The sequence below is a fragment of the Lepidothrix coronata genome, unplaced genomic scaffold (assembly GCF_001604755.1).
Source record: "Lepidothrix coronata isolate B3197 unplaced genomic scaffold, Lepidothrix_coronata-1.0 Scaffold355, whole genome shotgun sequence".
Taxonomy (NCBI): Eukaryota; Metazoa; Chordata; class Aves; order Passeriformes; family Pipridae; genus Lepidothrix; species Lepidothrix coronata.
This window is the reverse complement of record NW_016690535.1, coordinates 89,992-113,115: the sequence shown is the minus strand read 5'-3', so window position 1 is coordinate 113,115 and position 23,124 is coordinate 89,992. Positions and strand designations below refer to the sequence as shown.

Sequence of the window (23,124 nt, the reverse complement as noted above, 5' to 3'; positions counted from 1 at the left end):
CCCCCCCCAGTTCATACCTACATCCCTCCATCTGATCCCCGTGTCCCCCCAAATTTCTATCCACATTCCCCCACCCTGTCCCCATGCCTTTCCTGGGTCTGTCCCTGTGTCCTCCTGCTCCTCTCCCTGTGTCCCCTCAGCTTTATCCACATGTCCCCCTCATCCCCCTCCCTGGGACCTCCACACCCCCATGCCCAAAGCACCCCCCACCTCCAGGTGTCCCGTGGTGTCCCCCATTTACTCTCTGTCCCCCTAAATCCATCCTGGGGGTGCTGCACATCCCCTCTGACACCTCCACTCAGGGGTGGCAGGAGGGGAAACTGAGGCAGGGGGTCCCAGAGGGGGGGCTACGGTGCTGCTCCCCTCATTCCTGCAGAGGCCAGGGGATATTTTGGGGGGCTGTTTGGGGGGTTCTTGTCTTCCCACTGGGGGGTAGGGAAGGGGCAGACACGACAGCCTATGACTGTGCTGGGGGTCCTTGCTGTGTGAGGAGCCCCCCGAGGGGGTGGAGGGCAGGGTGGGGGGCACCCCTGCACCCCCAGTCTGGGGCAGCAGGACCCTGCAGATGTGTGTGTGTCCCCTTTGTCACCCAAGGCATCTCCCAACCCTTTGTGTGTGACATGGCGTGACAAGGCGTGACGAGGCGTGACGAGGCGTGACATGCTGCAACATCCCCCCCATGACCACCCCCTTCCCCTTCTGCCACTGCCACCTGCCCCCCCAAGCCCCACCACAGAGTCTGGTCCCCATCAGTGCCACCCCCTGCTGTCCCAGTGCCCTCCACCCATGTCACTGTCCCCACGCACCCACGCATGTGCACACACATGTTCCCATCCTGGTGCCACATACGTGTGCAGGGCAGTGGTGGTGGCCATGCTGGTGGGGGCTATCCCCAAGTGTTCCCCATCCCGTCCTCTCATTGCCACCCCAGTACCCTCAGTGGGGCACTGGGACAAGCCCACCCAGGGGAAACCCCACGGATGCCACCAGGGGACACGGGAGGCCCTCGGCAGCCCCAGTGCTCCGTGCCTTGGTGGCAAGAGGTGGCTGTGGCAGGGTGTCCCCTGTGGGACCCCCCCCAGGAGGGCCCTCCCGTCCTGGGCAGCCCCTGCTGCCTCTGTCAATCAGCCCTGGCCCCATTCCCAGCGCTGGCCAAGATGGAGGTGCCCGAGCTGCTCCGGCTCTGGGTGCTGGCAGGCGAGTGACAGCCCTGTCACCCCCTCCGGGGGGACACGGCTGGGCTTGGGGGACCCCCGGCAGGGAGGGCGGGGGGGGACCCCCAGAGCAGGGTGGGCGCGGGGGGTGTAAGTGGGAGAGGACGTGGGGACAGGGCTGGGACGTGACAGAGCTAAATAAAGCTGTCTTGTCCCAGATGCCAGCTGGGTTTGGGACAGGGCAGGGGACAGCAAGTGGGACCTCAGCGTGACAGGGCCAGGGAAAGGGAAGGTGCTGGCCCCATCCCTGACCCTGTCCCCATCATGTCCTCATCCCTTCCTGTTGTTGTTCCCATCTCCATCTTTGACTCCATCCCCACTTTGTCCCTATCTTGTCCCTGTCCCCATCCTGTCCCATCCCTGGTCCCATTCTGTCCCTGCCACCATCCTGTCCCCATCTCTGTCCCTGTCCCTGTCCCTATCCCATCCTCTCCTAAATATATCCCCACTCCACTGCCTTGGGACACCTGACACTGCAGGAACACATTTCTGTCCCAGGGGGTCTGTGGGCACCTGTGGCTTGTCCTGGGGTCTCCGGAAGGGAGGGAAGGGAGGGCAGGGAAGGGCCGTGTGTCCCCAGCCTCGGCCCCAGCCCTGTGTGTGGTCACAGCCATGGCCCTGGGGGTGTCCCAGGCCACCCTCCCCGACCACCACGTCCTCCCTGACCACCGCATCTCCTCCGAGACTGGAACTATCTTCGTTCATGAGCTGGAGCGGGAGCTGTTCCAGGAGGCCTTTCCCGCCGGGAGTGAGGATGATGATGGTAAGGGCCAGCATGGGAGGATTGGGGGGATGGGGGCACTGAATAATCCTCCCTGCCAGTCCCCACCCCAGCTGGGCCATCTGTCCATCCATCCCTCCATCCATCCAGTCCTGTAAACATCCATCCATCCATCCATCCATCCATCCATCCATCCATCCATCCATCCATCCATCCATCCATCTATCCATCCGTCCATCCATCCATCCATCCATCCATCCTTCTATCCCATCCCATCCCACCCCATCCCAACCCATCGTCCATCCCTCCCTTCTTTCCACCCTCCATCCCACCCTCCATCCCTCCCTCTCCACCCTCCACCCATTTGAGACCCCCTGGGCAGTGTCAATCCTCACAGAGCATCATTGAGTGTCCCCTCCCCTGGGGGTTCCCTCCCTTTGGGGGATCAGGACCCCCAGGGACCATCCCTGTTTCCTTGTGGGGACCAGTTGGACGGGGAAGGAGTTCTCAGGCAGGGGGGTCCACCCACATCACAGCCTGTGCCGTACCCATGTGTGTGTCCATCCCCACCCACCCGTGTGTCCCAGCAGCCCCCATCACCTTCCAAGCCCACCTGCGGGACCACCCGGACCTGCCGCGGTGGCTGCGGTACCTCCAGCGGGACCCCTGCCAGCCCGGCTACCTGTATGGCTGCCCCACGGCCAGCGAGGTGGGCACCCACACCATCGAGGTAGGTGCCCACCCTCACACCCCCTGCTTCTGGGGTGGCACAGGAAGGGGTGACATCTTCAGGGGTGTCCCCTGTCCTTGCAGGTGCTGGCCTACAACCGCCGCACCTACGCCACGGTGTCCCAGCGCCTCGTCATCACCGTCATCCCTGCCCCAGGTGAGGGCTGGGCACCCCAAAGTTGCACCAGGATACCCCACAGGATGGCCCAGGGGCTTCCCCATGGGTGCTGCGTGTCGCCCCACAGGTGGGGACCCCCCGTACCAGGGCGAGTTCCTGGTGGGGAACAGGAATGTGGAGGAGCTGCTGCCGGAGGCCGCGCGGGAGATGTTCCTGCAGGGCTCGGCTGGAGTCTGGGAGCGCGGAGACCTCCAGGTCATCAACGTCACCTCCACCCTGGACCGGGGCGGCCGCGTCCCACTGCCCATCGAGGGGCGCAAGGAGGGGTACGGGCAGGGCTGGGGGGGCTGGAGGTGCTCCCTGGGCACCCTGGGTGGGTTTTGGGGGTCACCTCCAGCCAGTGCCCCCGCCCCACAGGGTGCACGTGATGGTGGGTTCCCACGGGGTCTTCTCAATGTGGTTTTGGGGGCTCACCTGAAGCTGCCTTAGGGTGTACGTGAGGGTAGTTTCCCGTGGCCCCTTCTCCCCATGGGTGGGTTTTGGGGGGCTACCTCCACCACAAGGTGCACATAAAGGCAGGTTCCCATGGCCCCTTCTCACCGTGGGTGGGTTTTGGGGGCCTATCTTCACTGCAGGGTGTACGTGAAGGTGGGCTCCCACAGCCCCTTCTCCCCATGCCTGGAGTCGGCCGTGTCCCCCCAGAGCCGCTTCCGCTGCAGCCTGGGCCAGCAGCCCCTCGCCTCCTGCTACGACACCTTTGCCCCCCACTTCTCCATCCGCTGGTGCAACCTCACCCTGGTGAGACCCACGTGTCCCCCCACCTCTCACAACACCCCCCGTGGGGACCCCCCACCCCTCCTAACCACCCCCAACCCCGTTGCAGCTGCGGGTCTGGCCCAGCCCCACGACTCCTGGGCCAGTTTGGGGGTCCGGGGTGCTGGAGGAGGATGGGGATTTCCAGCCCCCCACCGAGGTGCCCCCCCAGGACCTGCTGCCCGGGTTCCTGGTGACGCTGCTGGTGCCACTGGTGGTGGCTGCGCTGCTCTGTCTGCTCCTGGGCCACCTCATGTGCTGCCGCAGGGAGGGAGTGTGAGTCGGGGGGCACGCTCAGGGTGCGGGTCTCCCCTACCCCAGTCGGGGTGTCTCCCCTACCCCAGGTTGGGTGCCCCTTCCCCGGCCATTGTGGCCCCAGGACAAGCTGGGGATGGTGAGAGCCCTTCTCAACATAATTATAATTTTTTTCCCTTTTTCACCTACTTTGTAGGCAAAAACGGGACTTGCAGACATCTGAGTAAGCCCTGACACCCCAGACCGAGCTGTGGGGGTGCTGGGGGGGCTGCACTGGGAGGGCTGCTTCAGGGGGCTTTGTCATGGGGATGGGACAACAGGAGAGAGGGACAGGGAACGGTTTGGGGGGTGTCCCGGAGGTGGCAGAGCTTAAAGGATCCCCCCAGCCCAAAAGGTCCCCCCAGCCCTCCTCCTCCCCTCCCCACCCCTCAGCACCCCCCAGTAACCCCCCTGAGACACGGGTTGGAGCACAAGAGCTGCTTTACTTCTCCAGTAGCCTCGGGTGGAACCAACAGCAGCCAGGAGGTACCCTGGGCATGGGGGCAGACCCAAGGATGGGGGGCAGACCCCGAGGATGGGGGCACACCCTGGTGATGGGTCCAGACCCCAAAGATGTGTGGGCAGACTCCCGTGATGGGTGGGTAGAACCCTGTGCTGGGGTGCAGACCCCAATGAAGGGTGGGCAGACCCCAGTGATGAGGTGCAGACCCCAATGATGGCATACAGACCCCAATAACAGGAGGGCAAACCCAAATGATGGGGGTCAATTCCTGGTGATGGGGGTCAGACCCTAATTATGGAGTGCAGACCCAATTTTGGGGGGTAGACCCCAATGGTGAGTGGGTAGAACCCAATGGTGAGACATTCAGACCCCGGTGAAGGATGGGCAGACCCCAGTGATGAGCTGTACACCCTAATGATGGGGGACAAGCCCAAATGATGAGTGAGCAGACCCCAACGGCAGGGGAGACAAACCCTAATAATGGGGCACCAACCCCCTCCCCAGGGGGACATGGGTGAAAACATGGGGTGCCTCATCCCATTCTCCTTCCCCTCTCAGCATCCAGCTGGTCCACCACACCACCATCCACGGGGACACGGAGGAGCTGCGGCACATGGCCGGGAGCCGGGATGTGATCCGGGATGTGCCCCGGCCCCTTTCCACACTGCCCATGTTCAACGTCCGCACGGGCCAGCGCATCAACCCCATGCCCAGCCCCCGGGATGGGGCCCGTGTGCCCCTCCTCCCTCAGTGAGGGGCACCCAGGGGTGTGCCAGGGGGAGGGAGACAATCCCAGGGATGGGAAAGGGGTGTCCTGATGTTTTTGGGGGTACAGAAGCCCCCCCAGGCAGAGTTCAGCCAGATGGGTGGTCGCCCTTCTGACTGAGTTCTGCCCGCTGCCGGGCTGTTGCCTGGAGGATTTTAGGATGTTTCCTCTTTGGGGTGAGTTTTGGAGGATAAATTGACCATTGAGTGATGAAATGAGGCTTTTCTGCTTTATTTGCAGAGCAGGTTTTGGAGTGCCCACCCTGTTCCAGCCATGATCCCCCATGAAAGGCTTGCAACCTCCATAAGGGTTGGGATGACTCTGTGCATTCCCCAGCCTTGTAGAGGGAAAGGGGAGCAGGAAGAGGATGGGAATAGGCACAAGGGGGGGGACACAGTCCCTGGGACCCATGATGGCACCCCAATGCCCCCCCCCGCTCACCTGGGTGTTTGTGTCCAGCAGGATCTCTCCTGGAGCTCCCAAATCCTCCGTCCGCACTGCGTAGACCTGGATATTCCACTCAGCGTCCCGCTCAGCACCCCCCTAACCCCTCCCCGACCCCCCAGGGGGTCCCCCAGCCCAGCCCCTCCAAAGAAAGAGCCTCTTTCACCGCAGCCCCCCCTCCCTTGCACGGGGCAGGCGCCAGGGTGGGGGTTAGGAAAACATGGGGGCCCGGGAGGAACAAGGGGACCCATTGACAGGCTGGAGAATGGCAGCATTGAGGGCTTGTCCCGCGGCCAGAGCAGCCCCCCCCGGGCTGTGGGGGTCCTGCTTGTGCCCACCACCATGGGGAGGGGGGCACTGGGTGGGTACAACCTGCTCCCTGGGCACACGTGGGGGTGCTGCTGGTCCCTTGGCGTGAATGAGGGGTATGGGGTGTGTGAATGGGGCTGGGATGTGTGGGGCACCCAGGGGAGCAGGGGGGGCTTGTTGTGGGGCACAAACACACTGGGACCCCCCCACACCAGGGCACACATGCTCTAGGGTACCCACACACTGAGGCACCCCCACGCCGGGGTACCCCCATAGCAGAGCACCCCCACACTCACCCACCCCCCCCTCTTGCACGGCTTTTGTTTGCCCACCCCCCTGCCACAATTTTGGGGTGTCTCCCTGTGCCCACTCCACTCCCCAATTCCTTCTGGGGGCTCGCCCTGAGCTGAGAGTCCCCCAGTGTCCCCCACCTTGGCACCAGCTGCCCCCGAACCCTTCCTCCCCTTGATCCACCATCCCCATTTCTCCCTCCATTTGGGGAGGGGACACACACCCCCTCAAATTCCCTCCACTGCGGGTGCCCAGCAGCTCTGCCCCACTAAACCCAGACCAACCCTCCTACCGGGGGGGTGGGTTCCCCCTTCCTTCCTCTCCCCCCTCATCCCAGGGGGGCTGGAAGAGGAGGAGGAGGAGGGCTGGGGGGCTGGGAGGATGGGCAGGAGCGGAGTGCAGAAGCTCGGCGGGAGCAGAGTGGGATCAACCGGGATGAGAGCGGGATCGAGGACAAGGAGCTCCCAAGGCCACCCCACCACCCGTCCTGGACCCCCTCCCGAGCCCCCCTGAGAGCGAGAGGCGGCGTGGAAGAGCACCCCGAGGTTTGTTGGATCATTTCACATGCTTTATTTCAGCAGTCAAGAAAAAAAAAATCATTTCTTTTTCTTTAAAAAAAAAAAAAGAAAACCCCCAAACCACTCAAAATTATTATTATAATTATAATTATTATTATTATTATTATTATTATACATTATACAAACTAGGTACAAACTCCGGGAAAAACCCGGAGTATCCACCGGGAGATGGGCCCGGCAAGAGGGAGTGGGTTCGTGCCCCTCTGTGCCTGGGGGGGATGCAGGGATGGAGAGGGATGGATGGATGGATGGATGGATGGATGGATGAATGGATGGATGGATGGATGGATGGATGGAGGAAAAGCTGCTGGAAGTTGACAGCAGAGCTGAAGATTCACCTGCTTAACCTGGAAAATTCATTTATTCCTTTTTTCTTTTTTAATCCCTTTTAATTTCTTGGCTCTGCTTTGTGTTTGCTCTGGGATTTGCTCTTGGGATGATGGAAAGGGGGGGGGCGTGGGGAGGATAGCACCTTTAGGAAATTCCCAAGTGGAACTGAGCAGCAAAGAAAGGAGGAAATAAAGCAGAAAATAGAGGGAAATTAAAATAGATTCAGCTGAGATGTGTCTTTGGAGGTTGTAGCACCAGGAGGTCCCGGGTTTGGGTGTTCCGGGGCCAAAATTAAAGAGAATATCTAAAAATAATAATAAAACAAACAAACAAACAAAACCAACCAACCAAAAAAAAAAAAACAAAACCAAAACCAACCCAAAACCAGGATAAAAATCCTGAGGGAAAGAAACCTCCAAAAGAAAATGGAAATAAAAGATCCACAGAGCAACAAAAGAGAAAGGTCTGGGGGGAGGGGGATAATAGGGAAAAATTAGCACCTTTGCTCTGAACCTGGCAGGAAAGTCCCGGCACGGCTGAAAAACTCCAAACGAAGCTAAAAAACAAAACAAAACAGAACCCCAAAATTAAAACTAAAAAAGACAATCAAACACCCCGAAAGTGGTGAGGTAGCCATCCGGAAAGGGGGGATGCAGCGGAGGGTCAGGTCTGCTCGGCGCCAGGGGCTCCCCTCGTGTGCTTGAGAATGAATTGGTTTTGCTGCCTGAATGAAAAAATAAAATTAAAAAAAGAATTCATAATAAAACCCAAAGATTCATAATAAGAAATGGCAAGAACTCAAAAGGCTGGTACCCGAATTAAAAAACTCAAAAGGAGAGGAGGGGAGAGAGAGGGAAAACAAGGAGAAAAAGCAAATTATAACCAAGAATTAAACATCTTCCTGGCAGCAAAAAAAATAATATTTGAATGAGATGCAAAAAGCAAAGGGGCTGGTGGGGAAATGGGGGGTTTGGAGGGTGGGGGGTCGACCAGTCCCAGGGGGATCTCAGGGATTTTCGGTGAGTTGAGCTGCTCCATCTCCGGGGCTGAGGAATGGGGTGGGGGGCAAGCAAGCGAACCCACTTCCTGGTGATTTTGTTTGAAAAAGTAATTTATTTTTATTTCGTTTTTTTTTTGGTGTTGTCTTTTTTTTTTTTTTTTGGTTTAATGCTTTTTTTTGTGGGGGGAGGGATTTTTAGGTTTTTCTCTTTTCTTTCTTTTAGAGACGCTGGATAGAAAACCGACACAAATTCAAGTCCATGTGAAATTTTCTCCTTTTTTTTTTGGCTGTTTTTTTTTTCTTTTTTTTATTATTATTATCATTATTATTACTCTCTCCTGTCACGCTTTCGGGGGGGAGGGTGTCCGGTTTACAAGAAGCAGACTGGGCCGATGTTAACGCCGAATTCCTGGTCTGGAGCGCCGACATCCATAGGAGCCAAATCAATGATGGGAAGGCGAGACGTCTTCGTCGTCTTGTACTCGATGACTGTCTTGCCCCACGCGCCGGTGTGACTCTGTGGGGACACCACGGTCATCCCCATCCCCAAAGGACGTCCCACCGCCCCGCCAGGACCCCCCGTCCCCGAGCACCCACCGTGCAGCCGTCCTCAGTGACGCCGTAGGTGAAGCGGCTGTTGCCTTCAGCCCTGATCTCGATCTCGTTGGCGCCTTGGAGGAGAAGAGCCTTCTTCAGGTTGCCGGTGTCCTGGTCCATGTAGGCGACGCTGTTCTTGCAGTGGTAAGTGATGTTTTGGGAGGCCTCGGTGGACATGAGGCGCAGGAAGGTCAGTTGGATGGCGACGTCGGCGGGGTTGGAGCCCTCACCACCGTACTCAAACTGTGGGAGAAGAGGAATCGGTCACCGTGGAGGTCCCCCAGCCTGGCTGGCCCCTGACCTCATGGCCCCCGTGCTCACCTGGAAGCCGTCGCTCATCGTCTCGCCGAACCAGACGTGCTTCTTCTCCTTGGGGTTCTTGCTGAGGTACCAGTTCTTCTGGGCGATGGTGGCCTGGGTCGGGTAGACGCACGTCTCGCCCGTTTCCATGTTGCAGTAGACCTTGATGGCGTCCAGGTTGCAGCCTTGGTTGGGGTCGATCCAGTATTCGCCTGTGGGATGAAGGGAGGGGGGTCAGGGTGGGGGATGGAGGTGTGGAGCAGACAAGAGGGATGGAAGAGAGGAGCAGCCCAGGGAAAAAAAGGGGAGGAGCAGCCAGGAAGGAACAGAGGAGCAGCTAGGAGGGATCAGGTGAGGAGCAGCCAGAGGGATGGAGGTGAGGAGCAGTCAGGAGGGATGAAGGATGACAGTGAGGAACAGCCATAGATGATGAAGGTGGAGGTGGAGCAAGTGGCAGGAACAGAGGATGGAGGGATAGTTGAGGGATGTGAGATGGAAAGATGAAGGATATGAGAGCTTGAGAATGAAGAGATGAAGGAGGGAGGTGAGGAGCAGCTGTGAGAGGTGGAGGAGGGAGATGAGGAGCAGGTAGGAGGAAGCTCAGGAGTGGATCGTGGAGTTGGGCAACAGCCACAAGGAGGAGAAGAGGAAGGAGGTGAGGAGCAAACAGGAAATGGAGGGACAGAGGATGGAGGTGAGAGCAGCCATGAGAGACAGGATGGACACCATGGGGATGGACACCATGGGGATGGAAGAAGGCCGGAGGTGAGGAGCAGGTAGAGGGGACAGAGGGATGGAGGTGAGGGCACAGAGGGGCATGGGACACTGACCGCTCTTCCAGTCGCCATGGCACATCTTCAGGTCGCGGCAGGTCCGGGCAGGGTTCTTGCGAGTGCCCTCGGGGCTGCGGATGTTCTCGATCTGTTGGCTCAGGCTCTTGAGGGTGGTGTCGACCTCCAGGTCGCGGTCACGCATCACGTTGGCATCGTCAGCCCTGTAGTAGCGCCCACCATCGTGGGCCTTCTCCTGGGGCGGCTGGGGCAGGAAGCTGAAGTCGAATCCACCACTGGGGGGGCCGGGAGGACCAGGGGGGCCGGGTGGGCCGGGGGGACCCTGCGGGAGGAGAGGAGGAGGAGGACGGTGAGCAGGCAGATGATGAAGGAGGCAGTGCTGGGTGGGCGGCAGAGGGGCCGGTACGTACGACGGGGCCAACGTCGCCGGTGCGCCCGCGGGGGCCAGGGGGGCCGATGGGGCCGGGCAGCCCGTTGAGACCATCTTTGCCAGCAGCACCAGCGGAGCCAGGAGGACCCTGTGTGGGATGGGAGAAAGGGTGAGCGTGGCTGTCCTGCCCGGGCAGAGTCGTCCCCTCAAGCCCTGACCCACAGCCCCACGAGGAGCCCGATGGTGGTGAGGACTCCTGTTCCCTCTTGGGATACTGGATATCGCGGCTCATCCAGGGACTTACTCGTGGACCGGCAGGACCAGAAGCACCAGAAGGACCTTGTTCACCAGGAGAGCCCTGTGCCAAGCAAGGAAGAAGAGGAAGAGGTGCCATCAGCATCTCGTGCTGCCTCCAGGACATGGGGCAGCACCCGGAGCCACCGTCACCCCACGGGACTTACAGGAGGACCAGGTGGGCCCTGAAGACCGGAGAAGCCTCTGTGACCCTTCATGCCTCTGTCACCCTGTTCACCAGCTTCACCTTTGTCACCACGGGGACCTTGTGGGCCCTGGAGGAGGAAGAGGAGGAGGAGGAAGACGTGTTGAGTGAGGTCCAGACCAACCACTGCCCCCACACCCGTGGGGACACAGAGACACCGAGGAGGAGGGAGGAGAACATCAACTTACAGCAGGACCACGAGCACCAGCAGGACCAGGAGGGCCAGCAGGACCTTGGGGACCCTGAGACGGGAGAGAATGGGACAGGTTAGAGCATCCTCCACCTTCCACTGCCACTGGCTTGGGGCAGCATCACTCTGAGTGGGGTGGTGGGACCTCTGACTTCATCCTGAGCAGGGTGGTGGCACCCCTGGCTTCACTCTTTGCAGGGTGGTGAGATCTGTGGCATCACCCTAAGAGGAATGGTGGGACCCCTGGCACCACCCTTTGCAGGGTGGTGAGACCCCTAGCATCACCCTAAGAAGGGTGGTGGCACCCCTGGCATCACCCTAAGAAGGGTGGTGGCACCCCTGGCATCACCCTGAGAAGGGTGATGGCACCCCTGGCATCACCCTAAGAAGGGTGGTGGCACCCCTGGCATCCTGGGGAAGCCCCTTTCAGCGGCAAGAGCTGAGCCTGAGTCCAGACCCCCAGAATAAGATCCCTCTTGGAGTGTCCCTCGGCCAGGGAGGGGTACAAGGGGGGCTCTGGGCAGAGCAGCACTTACAGTCTCACCACGATCTCCGTTCTTGCCAGCAGGACCGACAGGGCCAGGGGCACCGGGGGCACCGGGAGCACCAGGGGGACCGGCAGGGCCAGTCTCACCACGGTCACCCTGTGAGGAGGAAGAGGAAGAGGAGGAAGAGGAGGAAGAGGAGGAAGAGGAGGAAGAGGAGAGGTCAGTGTGGGCCAGCACAACCCTATCACCCTCTACTGTGCCCCCCTCACAGCCCACTCACCTTGGGACCAGCAGCACCATCACGGCCGGGGGCACCTTCAGCACCAGGAGCACCCTGTGGAGGAGGAAAGACCCTCGTTAGGGATGGTGGGGGGTGAAGAGGGATCACTGCTCAGCTCAACACGGGCCTCTCCATGCACCAACCATGGCAGCATCCACCAGTGCCACGAGCTGGCAAGTCCTCAGCACAACGAGCCCAACGCTGACACACGGGGGCGTCGGTGCCACCAAACACCGATGGATGCCCACGGCCACCCACCTCACGTCCAGCTTCTCCGGGGGGTCCAGCCAGGCCGGGGGGGCCCATGGGGCCGGGAGGGCCGCGCTCACCGGGGGAACCGGAGGGACCTTGTTTGCCGGGTTCACCCTGTGCAGGGGAGGGAACAGGGGGTGTCAGACACGGCTGAACATCCCACCCCCAGCCACGGGGTGAGCCAGACCCTGGCGGGGGTCACAGCGCTGTCTGTTCCTGGGGATCCCTCTGGTACTCACAGAGGGGCCGGGCAGCCCAGGGAAGCCTCTCTCGCCTCTCTGTCCGGGGAGACCAACGACACCGCGCTGGCCGGCGATACCTTGGGGTCCGGGAGTGCCGGGAGCGCCCTGCGGGGACAAGCAGCGCCTCAGGGTGGTGGCAGCGGTGGTGTCCACCCTCCCTGCGGAGGGGACAGCTGGGGGGGGTGACTGGCACAGGGGGTCTGACCGGAGGGTTGACTTACAATGGGGCCATCAGCGCCAGGAGAGCCCTTCTCGCCGGGGGGGCCGGGGGGGCCGGCGGGTCCCGGCTCGCCGGGGCGGCCAGCGGGGCCAGTCTCACCACGGGGTCCTTTGCCACCTTCCTTCCCGCTGGGGCCGGGGGGGCCGGGGAGGCCGATGTTCCCCTGGGCGGGAGGGGAGGCGATGCCATCAGGCAGCAGGCCGGGACCCCCCCGGCTGCCAGCTGAAGGGCGGCCAGGGGTATCCCGGTGCCAGATGGGACAGGGAGGCCACGTGGAGCAGCCTGGATGGGTGCCCAGCACCTCCCGTGTTCCCCGTCACAGGCACCCTCCTGGCCCCCACACCTCTCACCCCCTGGGGGTACTCACAGAGGGGCCGGGGGGTCCAACTCGTCCAGCAGCACCAGGGAAACCAGTAGCACCCTGGAAGGGAGAAAAGCTGGAGTCAGCGGGGAGGGATCCAGGTGTCACAGGGCCAGGGGACTGTCCCCTGGCTGGGAGCCACGGGGGGCGGGGGGGAACCCCTTGGCTGGTGGTCAAGAGGGCAGGATCCATCTGGAGAGCTGATTTTGTGAGCATAAAAGCAACCCCTCCCCCTTTTCCCCTCTGCTCTTCCCCCTCCTGGGATGAAGCCACCCCACATCGATGCCATGTTCCAGGCAGTTTTGGGGTTGCAGGAATGGAGGTGCCCCACGGTGTTGGGGCAGCAGAGCGAGACACAGTGGGGAGTGTTCACACCCCAGGGGGGGTCCCCAAAACCCCCCATCCCCACAAGACTGGTACTTACAGGGGGTCCAGCGCTTCCGCGAGCACCTTTGGGACCAGGAGCACCAACAGCACCCTGTGGGGGAGGAAGAGGAGGAAGAGGAGGAGGTGAGGGGTGAGCTGTGCCATGGGACTGGACCCCAAGGGGGTGTGGGGTGGGTTGGAAGAACTTACAGCAGGTCCAGGAGCACCAGTGGGGCCAGCAGGGCCGGGGGGACCTGCATCACCCTTGGCTCCAGCATCCCCAGTTTCACCTTTAGCACCAGGCTGGCCATCGGCACCCTGTGGGAGAGGGAGAGGGGTGGATTCGGGGGGCTCAGCATCACCCCGGCAGGGGCAGGATCAGACCCTCAGGCAGGGAGGAGAGAGGCTGTTGCACTTACAGGGGGGCCAGCAAATCCAGCAGGACCGGGAGGGCCGGGCTCGCCGCGGTCACCCTGGGAGAGACGGGAGGGAACGGAGTCAGACGAGCAGGGGACGGCCACCAGGGCCACCAAGGGGCGACCAAACAGCAGGGCCATCACTCAGGGTGGGGGGGACACTTACGGGAGCCCCACGGGCACCAGTGGGACCAGCAGGACCGGGGGGACCAGCTTCTCCCTGGAAAAGGGGAGGACAATCGGAAAAAAAGGAGGTCAGGGCTGCGGAGAGGAGGTGGCAGCATGTGCTGGACACATCCGTCCCCGGGGGACGTCCCTACCTTGTCACCGGGAGCACCAGCGGGGCCGGGGGGGCCGATGGGACCGGTCAGACCTCGGAGACCGTCTTTGCCAGGAGCGCCGTCAGCACCTTTGGGACCGGGGTCACCCTGGGGAGGAAGAGGATTGTGGGTTACCGGGGAGGTCCCTTCCAGGGGCTCGCCCCCTCTTCCCTCTTTCTTGGGTGCACTGAGCCATTCCTGGTTCTTCATCGTCCCTGGGAGAGGCTGGGACCATCCTCCTCCTCCTCACCAGAGCTGGGGTCTCAGTGAGAGACTGTTCCCAAGGGCCACGCTCGGATGAGGACAGAGGTGACACTGAGCACCCCTTCCCCAGGGCGCTGCTTCCCCCCAGCCTTGGCCTGGGGGCACATCCAGCCCTGAGGGGACAATGATGAGGGGGCACAGGGGTGGTGGGGAGCAGGTGACCAAGGGGGACATCAAGGTTTTGGGGGCACATCCAGCCCCAAGGAGTTGATGAGGGGAGCACAGGAATAGTGGGGAGCAGAGGAGTAATGGGGACATTGGGGTTTTGGGGACTTATCCAGCCCTGATGGGACTATGATGGAGCACAGGGGTGGTGGGGAGCAGAGGAGCAGTGGGGACACTGGAGCTCTGGGGGGCACATCCAGCCCCAAGAGAATGATGAGGGGGGCACAGAAGTGGTGGGGAGCAGAGGAACAGTGGGGACGTGAGGGTTCTGGGGGACGCATCCAGTCCCCAGGGGACAATGAGGGGGGCACAGGTGTTTGGGGACACGTACCCTGTCACCCTTGGCACCTGGCAGGCCGGCAGCACCACGTTCTCCAGGCATACCCTGCAGACCGGGGGGCCCTTGGCTTCCGGGGGCTCCGGGAGCACCAGCATCACCCTGGGAAAGAGAGACAGAAAAGAGGGATTAGCAAGACCCCAGCACAGCAAAACCCTCCTGGCTCCAGCCCCAGCCAAAGAAGCAAAGCCAAACCCATCGCCCTTTACAGCTGCACTCAAAAGCTGGGGACAGTCACCCACCACCCCGACATTCCCAAGCTGGCACCTACCTTAGCACCATCATTACCGGGAGCACCGTTAGCACCACGAGGACCTTGGGGACCGGGGGGGCCTTGGACACCACGTTCACCAGGGAAACCTCTCTCACCCTGGAGGGGGGAGGCAGGAGAAGGGCCGAGGCCATCAGGGGGATGTCAGGCACTTTGGGGTGCCAAGAACCGATGGGGAGTCCACGGAGTTCAACTTACCCTGGCACCCGCAGGGCCGGGGGCACCGACATCTCCGGGGACACCCTGTGTGGGAAGGAGAGGGTGTGGAGTCAGAGGAGGAACTGGGGACGGGCAGAGGGGTCCACAGGGGTCCACAGGGTGCCCCCAGGGGTCTCTCAATCCCTGGGGCAGGGCTGGGATCCCCACTGCTCCCCCACTGTGTGGAGCACATCACCTGGGGGGGCACTGGGAGGACCCCCCATCAACATGCCCCAGCCACAGCTGGGAGAGGGGACATGGGAAGGGGACAGGGAGGGTCTCAAGTCGCCCACACACTCACCTGCTCACCAGGCTTGCCAGCCTCTCCGGGGGGGCCAGCGGGGCCGGGCAGACCCTGGGGAGGAAGAAGAGGAACAATGAACCACCAGGGAGGTGGGAGACCAGAGAGGACGAGGGAAAGGGTAACATCACCCCCACCCTGGGTGGTTTATCCCCTCACCACGGAAGGGGACACCCCTCACCTGGAAGCCAGGAGCACCAGCAGGACCTTGTTCACCTCTTTCTCCAGCGGGACCCTGGGGGAGGCAGGACAAGCATTGAGGCTCAGCTTCTGAGCCCCTTCTTCGGTGGCCGAGCATGGCCGTGGGTGGCCATGGGCTGGGGGATACTCACAGTGGGGCCGGGAGGACCTTGGGCACCAACTTCACCGTCTTTGCCAGCAGCACCCTGAGGAAGAGGGATAAGAGGGTGCTCAGAGCACGGCCCCGACCTGCAGCCCCCGCAGATCTCTGTGAGTCCCGTCTGTCGTCCCCCCCCCGCCGCCTCCCCAAAACAAGGGTGTGGCCACACGGCGTCCTTCGAAGGACGGGAGACACCGCGGGGCGAGCTGCCCACGGCCACGTCACCTCCCTGCTGTCCCCACTCCAAAGCTGCCGGTAGCCACCGGGATGCAGTCCCAAACACCTCATCCCACTGCCCTCCTCGTCCTTGGGGCTTTCCCTGGCACCGCTCAGCCATCTCACACCCCATCCCTGCCACCCCACACCGGGGTGACTCTCCCTGCCACCCCATCCTGGGGTGATGCCCCCTGTCACCTCACACAGGGGTGACCCTCCCTGCCGAGCCCCCACCAGACCGTTTGTGCTCCATCAAATACTCACCACGGCACCGGGGGGACCGGGAGCGCCTCTCTCGCCAGGTTTGCCGGGCTCACCCTAAAAAGAGAGCAGGATGAGACCTGTGATGACACCGGGAGGGGGACAGGACGGGTCCCCTGAGCCACCTGCCCGTGCACAGCCACCGTCCCCGGTGGTGGCAGTGGTCGTTGGGTGGGATCCCTCACAGACCAGGGTGCAGCATCACCCTGGCAGCCCCCCGGGGGAGGGGGGTGTGTCACACTCACCGCAGCACCTTTGGGACCAGGGAATCCCATCACACCGGCTTGACCTCTGGCGCCGGGGGGGCCGGGGGGGCCGGGGCGACCGTCTTGACCAGCGGGACCCTGTTATGGGGGGAGCCAGAGCCCCGTCAGCTGAGCCCGCGGTGAGCCAAGGGAGGAGGGGCCATCAGTGGGGCCAGCGGGGACAACTTACAGGGGGGCCGGTCTTGCCGTCGGGACCGGGGCTCCCGGGGCTTCCAGTCAGACCCTGCAAGGGAATGGGAAGTGGGTCAGGAGCTCAGGTATCCCAGGAGATGCTCCAGAGAACGGGAGCGTCCTGGAAAGCAGCTTCTCCATTGGCACGGGGAGTGTGACAGCCAGCATCCATCAACGTGGCTCGTCGCTGCCGCTGCCACCGTGTCACCGTGCCCGCCACCCTGCCACACTCACCTTGGCACCGGGGAGGCCGGGTTCCCCGGGGCGTCCAGCTTCACCAGGAGATCCTTTGGGGCCGACGGGGCCGGGGGAGCCACGCTCGCCGGGGGGACCCTGGGAAGGGTGGGAGAGGGGACAGGGGTTACTCTGACTGCGGGACAGCACCCGGGGGCAGGGCAGGAGCAGTGTCACCAGAGGTGGCAGCGGCACAGAGCCGGTCTGGCCACTGTTTGGGACAGGTGACAATGCTCAGCGTCCCCATAGCCCCGATGACGCGACTTTCTCATCCAAACAGACACGGGCACCCACCTTGGGACCAGCGATGCCATCAGCGCCAGGGAAACCGCGGCTGCCGGGAGCACCCTGCGAGGGACACCAGAGGGGTCAGCGTGGGGATACGGGGTGGCCTCGGGGGGCTTGGGGGTGCAGGGGAAAGGTGTGCCGGTGTGGGACATGGCCACTGGTGGGAGTAGCCTGAGGAGGGGCTGGGGATGTCACCACGGTGTCCTCGAGCACGCGCAAAGGTTCAGCTGCTGGACAGCACGGGGACGGAAATGGGGACAGGGACATGGCAGGGAGGGGACAGGGATGCTCCTACTCACACGTTCGCCAGCGGGGCCGGGAAGCCCAGCGGGGCCGGGCTCACCACGAGCTCCTCTCTTGCCTTCCTCACCAGCAGGGCCGGGGGGACCTTGGACACCAGCGGGACCCTGGGGGAAGAGACGAAGGGATGAGCACCCACAGGATGTGCTGGGGCCAAGAGGGACCGAGACCCCAAGGTGACATTGGGGAATCACTTACGGGTTCGCCTTTGGCACCAGTGTCACCCTTGTTGCCTGGAGCACCGGGCTCACCCTTGAAGTGGATGGAGAGAAGAGGGAAAAGCCGTTTAACACCAGATTGAGGAGCAGAGGGAGACCTGAGCCACATCCTGATCACCCCTCAGAGGCAGGAGGGTGCTCAGCATCTGTCACCACCCAGCACCACCCTGCCCTGACAGGGACCAGAGGACACCAGAGGAGGCACCTCCAGGTAGGACATCAGCTTGCTGGGGATCCAATCCCAGAAAGAAGAAGATGGAGGTGTCCAGGGATACTCACAGCGTTACCCTTGGGACCGGGGGCACCACTGGGACCCTGAGGTCCGGAGGGACCACGGGCACCGGGGAAGCCGGGAGCGCCAGCAATGCCAGGAGCACCCTGGAAGAGGCAGAGGAGGGTGTGAGGAAGCAGCACAGCCCTTCATTCTGGAGCTGGAGGGGGAAGTGAGGGACACTCACAGTTGCACCCTTGGCACCAGGTTGACCATCAGCACCAGGATTGCCCTGTGGAGAGAAAGAGGAAGAGGAGGGTTATGGCGGGGCTGGCAAGATGTGAGGCCAAAGGACAAGGAGCCATCAGATGTCACCTACAGCAGGACCAGCAGCGCCAGCAGGGCCGGGGGGACCGGGCTCACCACGGGCACCCTGGGGACCTTCACTGCCACGAGCTCCCTGGGGACCAGTTTCACCCTGGGGAGGAAGAGGAGGGAGGAAGAACCATGAGCATGAGGGTTTGTTTCCCTGATCCCCAACATGGATGACCTCCCCTCCATCTGCAGCTCCTTCCTCATGGAGGCAAAGCCAGGAGAGATGCCCACGGGACTTGTCTGGGGACATCCCCATCTTTCCCAAGCAGTGGTTAGCTCACGGCATTTTGGGCTGGGGAACCCATGCCATGCTCAGTCCTCTTCCCCATCCCACTCTCCCAGTTCCCACCAGTTTCTCCCAGCCCAGGAGATGGTCAGGCAGGTCCTACCTTAGCACCAGCAGCACCGGGGAAGCCGGGGGGACCAGCAGGACCAGTTGGACCCTAAATGGGAGAGAGGCTGCGTGTCAGAAGAGGGATCCCACCTCCCACACCTGGCACTGGTGGGATTTCTAGGCAGCAGAGCTCTGGCTGCCATCCGGGATTTCCCATTCGTGGTGGAGCTGGGATGGGATCTCTCTCTGCAGAAGCTGGAGGTTATTCCAGGTTCTGGAGGAGGGTGGATGGGTTTGGGGTTTGAGGTTACTTACGGGGGGACCGGCAGCACCAGGAGCACCGTCATTGCCACGAGCACCCTGTGGGAGAGGACACATCCATGAGTGATGCCCACAGGTTGGAGAGGTGACCCCCAGCCCCCCCAAACCCCGGGCAGGGGGTCTCAGCCCTGCCCAGATCAAATACTCACAGCAGGGCCAGATGGACCAGGACGGCCTCTCTCTCCAGGAAGACCACGAGGACCCTTGGGAGGGGACAGGACATGTTTAGGACATGTTTGGGTCACCTAGGTGGGCACTTACCTCTTTCTGAGCCTCCTCCTATCCCTGTGCCCCCTGTCTCTCCCCACTCCTGCCCACAGTGACATTTCCAAGGGGTTAATCCCCCTCCCACCCTGATGAATCCCTGGGAAAGCATCCCTGAGGATGAGCTGGTTCCCCATCAGGTCTTGACCCCCATCCCCATCCCCTCTTGCCCATACCCCCCCACCATGCCCCTCAGGGGTCCAGCACTCACCATCTGCCCGGGAGCACCGTTCTCTCCAGGGCTGCCGGGCTCACCCTGGGAGGGGGGAAGGACAACATGAGGGACTTGCTCTGGAGGGAGGAGGGAACAGCGAGGACATTCCAAGGACAGGGGTGACACTGCCACCACTCCTCACCTTGGGGCCAGCAGGTCCAGGCTCACCCTTGGCACCATCCAGACCACTGAAGCCCTGGGTGGCAAGAGAGAGAAGGGGTGGGGGGTCAGGAAGGGATCTTTGGTGATGTTGGGGTCCCACATCCCCTAAATCTCACAAGCACTGGAGGGGGGACTCACTCTGTGTCCCTTCATGCCTGGCAGGCCAGCAGTGCCTGGGAGACCACGGGCACCCTAGAAGGAAAGGGGAAGTGGTCATGGAAATGTTGTGGGGGCTGTCCCTGCACCCCATTACCCCTGTCCCCAAGGGGACAGACAGCTGGTGTCACCAGCAGAGCACAGCAGGGGTGTCCCCTCCTGTGTCCCTGTGTCCTGAGGGGCCACCTCACCTGGGGGCCGGGGGGACCACGCTCTCCGGGGCGGCCGGGTTTTCCAGCTTCACCCTAGGGAGAAGGACACCAGGTTGGTAGCATGTCCCCAAGCCAGGCAGCTCCTGCTCACCTGGAGGGGTTGTCAGGGCCATCAGGCCCCAGACTGAGGGGGCACCCCATGGACAGGCCACTTACGTCATCTCCGTTCTTGCCAGGGGGGCCAGCGGGACCACGGGGACCCATGGGACCCTAGGAGAGATGCAGGGCAGCAGTGAGGATGCTGTGGGTGACAGCTGTCCCCTGTCACCCTACCACCCACCCTGGGCAGAGCCAGGCTCTGCCGGCCCCGTTCCCATGGATCCCAAAGCAGGGACAGTGTGGCCACAGCCAGGGCTGGGAACCAGCAGCATTGTCCCCATGCCCAGAGGACATCAGCTGGAACAGGAGGTGGCAAGACTCACAGAAGCACCAGGCTCTCCAGGTTCACCGGGGGGACCTTGGAAACCTTGAGGACCCTGGGGGGAAAAAAGGGGGGGAAAAAGAAGAAAATGGGTTAGAAAGTGAGAAGTTTGGGCCTGAAGCCCCCAGTGACAGTGGAAGTGTCCTCCAGTGTGGTGGCACGAGGACGTGTGTGCCCATGTGCTTCCGTAGCTGTCAGGAAGGATGAGACATCCCCCAGCCCATCCCACCCAAAGGGGCCTTGGGGGTTTCTTGTCCCCAAAATCAAGGGGAGAGGAAGAGGAGACACTCACAGGAGCACCAGGAGGGCCAGGGAGACCACGGGGACCGGCTGGGCCCTAGGGGAGAATGGAAAAGTGAGGAGGGGGTGCCTTGTCACCCTCTCCCTATTGCCGACCCTTCCCTGTCCCCATCACCACCCCACTGCTGCACCCAGTGAGCCTCACTGCCACCCCACCACCATCCCACTGCTCTGCACATCTCCACTCATCACTGCCCCAAAACCAGTCCCTCCTTGTCCCCATCACCCCCATTCCCTGTCCCCACTGCCACCCCATCCCTGCCCCTATTGCCACCCCATCACTGCGCCCATTGCCACCCCCACACCATGTCCCCATCCCTGTTCCCATCTCCATCCATTCCTTGTCCCCACTGCCACCTCATCCCTGTCCCCATCCCTGTCCCTGTCTGTATCCCTGTCCCTCTCCCCACCCATTCCCTGTGCTTGTCCCTGACCCCATCCTTGTCCCTATACCCACCCATTCCCTGTCCCTATTGTCACCCCATCCCTGTTCCCATCACCCCCCATTCCCTGTCCCCAGTGCCACCCCATCTCTGCCTCTATTGCCACCCCATCACCACCCTGACCCCGTTCCCCTCCCTGTCCCCATCACCCCCCATTCCCAGTTTCTCATTGCCACCCCATCACCGTTGGCTTTGACACTCCATCACCATGTCCCCCCCCCACTGTCACTCCATCCCTATCCCCACTGCCACCCCATCACCACCCTGACCCTGTCCCCATCCCTGTCCTCATTGCCACCCCATCACCACCCCATCCTGGTCCCCGTCCCTGTCCCCATCCCTGTCCCCATCCCTGTCCCCATCCCTGTCCCCATCCCCTCCAGGTCCAACATCCCTCCCCAGCCCTCCCATCTCGTGCCACTCAGTGGCATCATCAACACATGAAGCACTTCTGGCACTTCACCCAGCTTAACCCTCCACCCCCCGTGCCCCCCGTGCCCCCCGTGCCCCCTGTGCCCCCCCATGTCCCCCTGTGTTCCCCATGCTCACCATGGGCCCAGGCACGGCCATCCCCCCGGCTTTCTCATCGTAGCCGTAGGACATTTGGGGAGCGAAGTTCTGTGGGAGGAGGGAGAGAGCGGGGGGTGAGCAGGGCGTGGGACCCCCGGGGGGGCTGCATCACTGAGGACCCCCCATACTCACTCCGCCGAGGCCTGGGGGGCCTGGAGGGCCTGGGGGTCCCGGGAGACCAGGCTGTCCAGGGATGCCATCTCTGCCAGGGGGGCCGGGGAGTCCCTGGGGGGAGAGAAGAGGAGGGTGAGCCCCAGCGGGCCGCGGGTCCCAGGGGTGATACCTACTCTGGGGCGGGGGTGATACCCACCCTATCTCCTTTGGGGCCGGTGTCTCCTTTAGGACCCTGTGGTGGAGAGATGAAACAGATGGTTAGAAAAGGGGGTCTCCAAAAATACGGGGGGAGGGGGGATGTTGGGAGGTTTTGGGGGATTAATTTTGGGGGAGCCTTTACCTCTACTCCAGCAGTTTCTGGGTAGACAGGGGAGGCTGTGGGAGGAAAAAGGGGCATTCAGAGCAGCCCAACATCACCCACCAATCCCACACCCACCCAACAGCCCAGACGTGGGGAGTGGGGGGGACACTGAGCCCCGCTGGTCCTCAAGGACCCCCTGGACAGTTAACTCGGCGGTCGGAGAGCTCTGGGGGACACGCCACTGTACCGTCGGTGTCGGGACAGATGGGGCAGCATTCTCCGAAGGGGATCTCGGCGTTGGGACAGTCGGAGGTGTCCTCGCAGATCACCTCGTCGCAGAGGATGTTGCCGCTATCGCAGACGCAGATCTGGCAGGGTTCTGGTTTCCACACATCCTTGTCGTTGTACGTTAGCCCATCCTGTACGCAGCTCCCAGTTTGGACTGGGACACAGGGGCAGGGCAGGAGGAAGCGTCAGGACGGAGGGGGAGAGTGGATCCCGTCTGGCTCTCCCCCTCCCCTCCCCTCCCCTCCTCTCCCCTCCCTTCATCCCCCTCTTTGCTCCTGCAGTGTTTCTCCCTTCATCTGGTTCTCATCAGCCCATCGCGGTGACACAGGAAAAAGCTCCACAATAAACTCTTCCCACATACGCTGGAATTTAAACAAAAAAAAAAAAAAATCCCTCCAGCCAGTCTCTACGTCCCGCGGGCGGATGGGGCCAAGGCAAACATCCCCCCCCGCAAAAAAAAGGTAGGGGGGTCCCCGCCGTCCGCGGGAGGACGGCGACAAGGATGGGGTGGGATGGGGCGGGATGAGACAGGGATGGGACGGGGATGGGACGGGGTGGGTTGGCCCCAACGTCTGGGCTGAAATTAGATCCAGGCGGCTGCGGGATAGGGCTGGATCAGGCCAGATGGGATTGAGGAATGGGAGGACAGAGAGTGGAAGCAGGCGGGGGCTGGCGTGGGGAGGGGAGGGCAGGGCGGTGCGCCAGAGCCCGGGGGTGGCCCCATGGTGGGGAAGGGTCCTGGGGAGGGGGCGAGGGGCTGGATCAGCTCGTGGAAGCCCACTCGGGAAAAAAAAAAAAAGGCAAAGGGGGTAAAAAAGGCAAACGAGGAAAAAAAGGCAAAGGGAA

At 62.1% G+C, this 23,124-nt stretch overlaps 2 protein-coding genes and 1 long non-coding RNA gene across 5 annotated transcripts in view; 2 read left to right on the top strand and 1 right to left on the bottom strand.

Moving 5' to 3' along the window:
• Nucleotides 1–846: 846 nt before the first annotated feature.
• On the top strand, nt 847–5,333 carry SGCA (sarcoglycan alpha). 3 transcript variants are annotated; one of them, XM_017838740.1, is made up of 9 exons: nt 852–1,197; nt 1,825–1,977; nt 2,523–2,665; nt 2,749–2,821; nt 2,910–3,108; nt 3,418–3,580; nt 3,666–3,871; nt 4,047–4,073; nt 4,911–5,333. In XM_017838740.1, the coding sequence occupies exons 1-9, from the start codon at nt 981–983 to the stop codon at nt 5,104–5,106; spliced, it is 1,377 nt and encodes a 458-aa protein (XP_017694229.1). In that variant the 5' UTR covers nt 852–980; the 3' UTR covers nt 5,107–5,333. The 3 variants fall into 3 exon arrangements, with proteins under 3 accessions (XP_017694227.1, XP_017694228.1, XP_017694229.1); XM_017838738.1 differs by having other exon boundaries at nt 847–1,197; nt 2,523–3,108; XM_017838739.1 differs by having other exon boundaries at nt 848–1,197; nt 2,526–3,108.
• A 2,999-nt stretch (nt 5,334–8,332) lies between these two features.
• COL1A1 (collagen type I alpha 1 chain) overlaps nt 8,333–23,124 on the bottom strand; it is a 15,995-nt gene continuing 1,203 nt past the window's right edge. The window contains exons 2-51 of the mRNA XM_017838741.1: nt 22,238–22,432; nt 22,030–22,064; nt 21,886–21,921; nt 21,708–21,800; nt 21,555–21,623; nt 20,555–20,599; nt 20,264–20,317; nt 19,998–20,051; nt 19,821–19,874; nt 19,612–19,665; nt 19,454–19,507; nt 19,309–19,353; nt 18,983–19,036; nt 18,828–18,872; nt 18,568–18,621; nt 18,183–18,281; nt 18,051–18,095; nt 17,872–17,970; nt 17,573–17,626; nt 17,374–17,481; nt 17,081–17,134; nt 16,787–16,885; nt 16,551–16,604; nt 16,361–16,459; nt 16,119–16,172; nt 15,631–15,684; nt 15,480–15,533; nt 15,299–15,352; nt 14,998–15,042; nt 14,800–14,898; nt 14,523–14,630; nt 13,763–13,870; nt 13,609–13,662; nt 13,446–13,499; nt 13,237–13,344; nt 13,085–13,138; nt 12,667–12,720; nt 12,301–12,462; nt 12,077–12,184; nt 11,844–11,951; nt 11,586–11,639; nt 11,354–11,461; nt 10,816–10,869; nt 10,590–10,697; nt 10,433–10,486; nt 10,169–10,276; nt 9,798–10,080; nt 8,989–9,179; nt 8,668–8,910; nt 8,333–8,587 (exon numbers count right to left, since the gene is read on the bottom strand). Coding sequence (XP_017694230.1) covers nt 8,441–8,587; nt 8,668–8,910; nt 8,989–9,179; nt 9,798–10,080; nt 10,169–10,276; nt 10,433–10,486; nt 10,590–10,697; nt 10,816–10,869; nt 11,354–11,461; nt 11,586–11,639; nt 11,844–11,951; nt 12,077–12,184; nt 12,301–12,462; nt 12,667–12,720; nt 13,085–13,138; nt 13,237–13,344; nt 13,446–13,499; nt 13,609–13,662; nt 13,763–13,870; nt 14,523–14,630; nt 14,800–14,898; nt 14,998–15,042; nt 15,299–15,352; nt 15,480–15,533; nt 15,631–15,684; nt 16,119–16,172; nt 16,361–16,459; nt 16,551–16,604; nt 16,787–16,885; nt 17,081–17,134; nt 17,374–17,481; nt 17,573–17,626; nt 17,872–17,970; nt 18,051–18,095; nt 18,183–18,281; nt 18,568–18,621; nt 18,828–18,872; nt 18,983–19,036; nt 19,309–19,353; nt 19,454–19,507; nt 19,612–19,665; nt 19,821–19,874; nt 19,998–20,051; nt 20,264–20,317; nt 20,555–20,599; nt 21,555–21,623; nt 21,708–21,800; nt 21,886–21,921; nt 22,030–22,064; nt 22,238–22,432 — 4,280 coding nt within the window. The 3' untranslated portion in view covers nt 8,333–8,440. The remainder of the gene's footprint in view (nt 8,588–8,667; nt 8,911–8,988; nt 9,180–9,797; nt 10,081–10,168; nt 10,277–10,432; nt 10,487–10,589; nt 10,698–10,815; nt 10,870–11,353; nt 11,462–11,585; nt 11,640–11,843; nt 11,952–12,076; nt 12,185–12,300; nt 12,463–12,666; nt 12,721–13,084; nt 13,139–13,236; nt 13,345–13,445; nt 13,500–13,608; nt 13,663–13,762; nt 13,871–14,522; nt 14,631–14,799; nt 14,899–14,997; nt 15,043–15,298; nt 15,353–15,479; nt 15,534–15,630; nt 15,685–16,118; nt 16,173–16,360; nt 16,460–16,550; nt 16,605–16,786; nt 16,886–17,080; nt 17,135–17,373; nt 17,482–17,572; nt 17,627–17,871; nt 17,971–18,050; nt 18,096–18,182; nt 18,282–18,567; nt 18,622–18,827; nt 18,873–18,982; nt 19,037–19,308; nt 19,354–19,453; nt 19,508–19,611; nt 19,666–19,820; nt 19,875–19,997; nt 20,052–20,263; nt 20,318–20,554; nt 20,600–21,554; nt 21,624–21,707; nt 21,801–21,885; nt 21,922–22,029; nt 22,065–22,237; nt 22,433–23,124) is intronic.
• LOC108509354 lies at nt 11,502–17,139 on the top strand. The gene is made up of 3 exons (XR_001878615.1): nt 11,502–11,524; nt 13,087–13,170; nt 17,067–17,139. It is a non-coding gene; the product is annotated as an uncharacterized LOC108509354 (long non-coding RNA).

Bases quoted from the DNA above. Each gene is read 5' to 3' on its own strand.
- SGCA (XM_017838738.1), top strand. From the start codon at position 981: ATGCCACCAGGGGACACGGGAGGCCCTCGGCAGCCCCAGTGCTCCGTG. The intron at 1,198-1,824 runs GCGAGTGACAGC...GTGTGGTCACAG, and splicing joins CCGGCTCTGGGTGCTGGCAG to CCATGGCCCTGGGGGTGTCC. The intron at 3,581-3,665 runs GTGAGACCCACG...ACCCCGTTGCAG, and splicing joins GCTGGTGCAACCTCACCCTG to CTGCGGGTCTGGCCCAGCCC.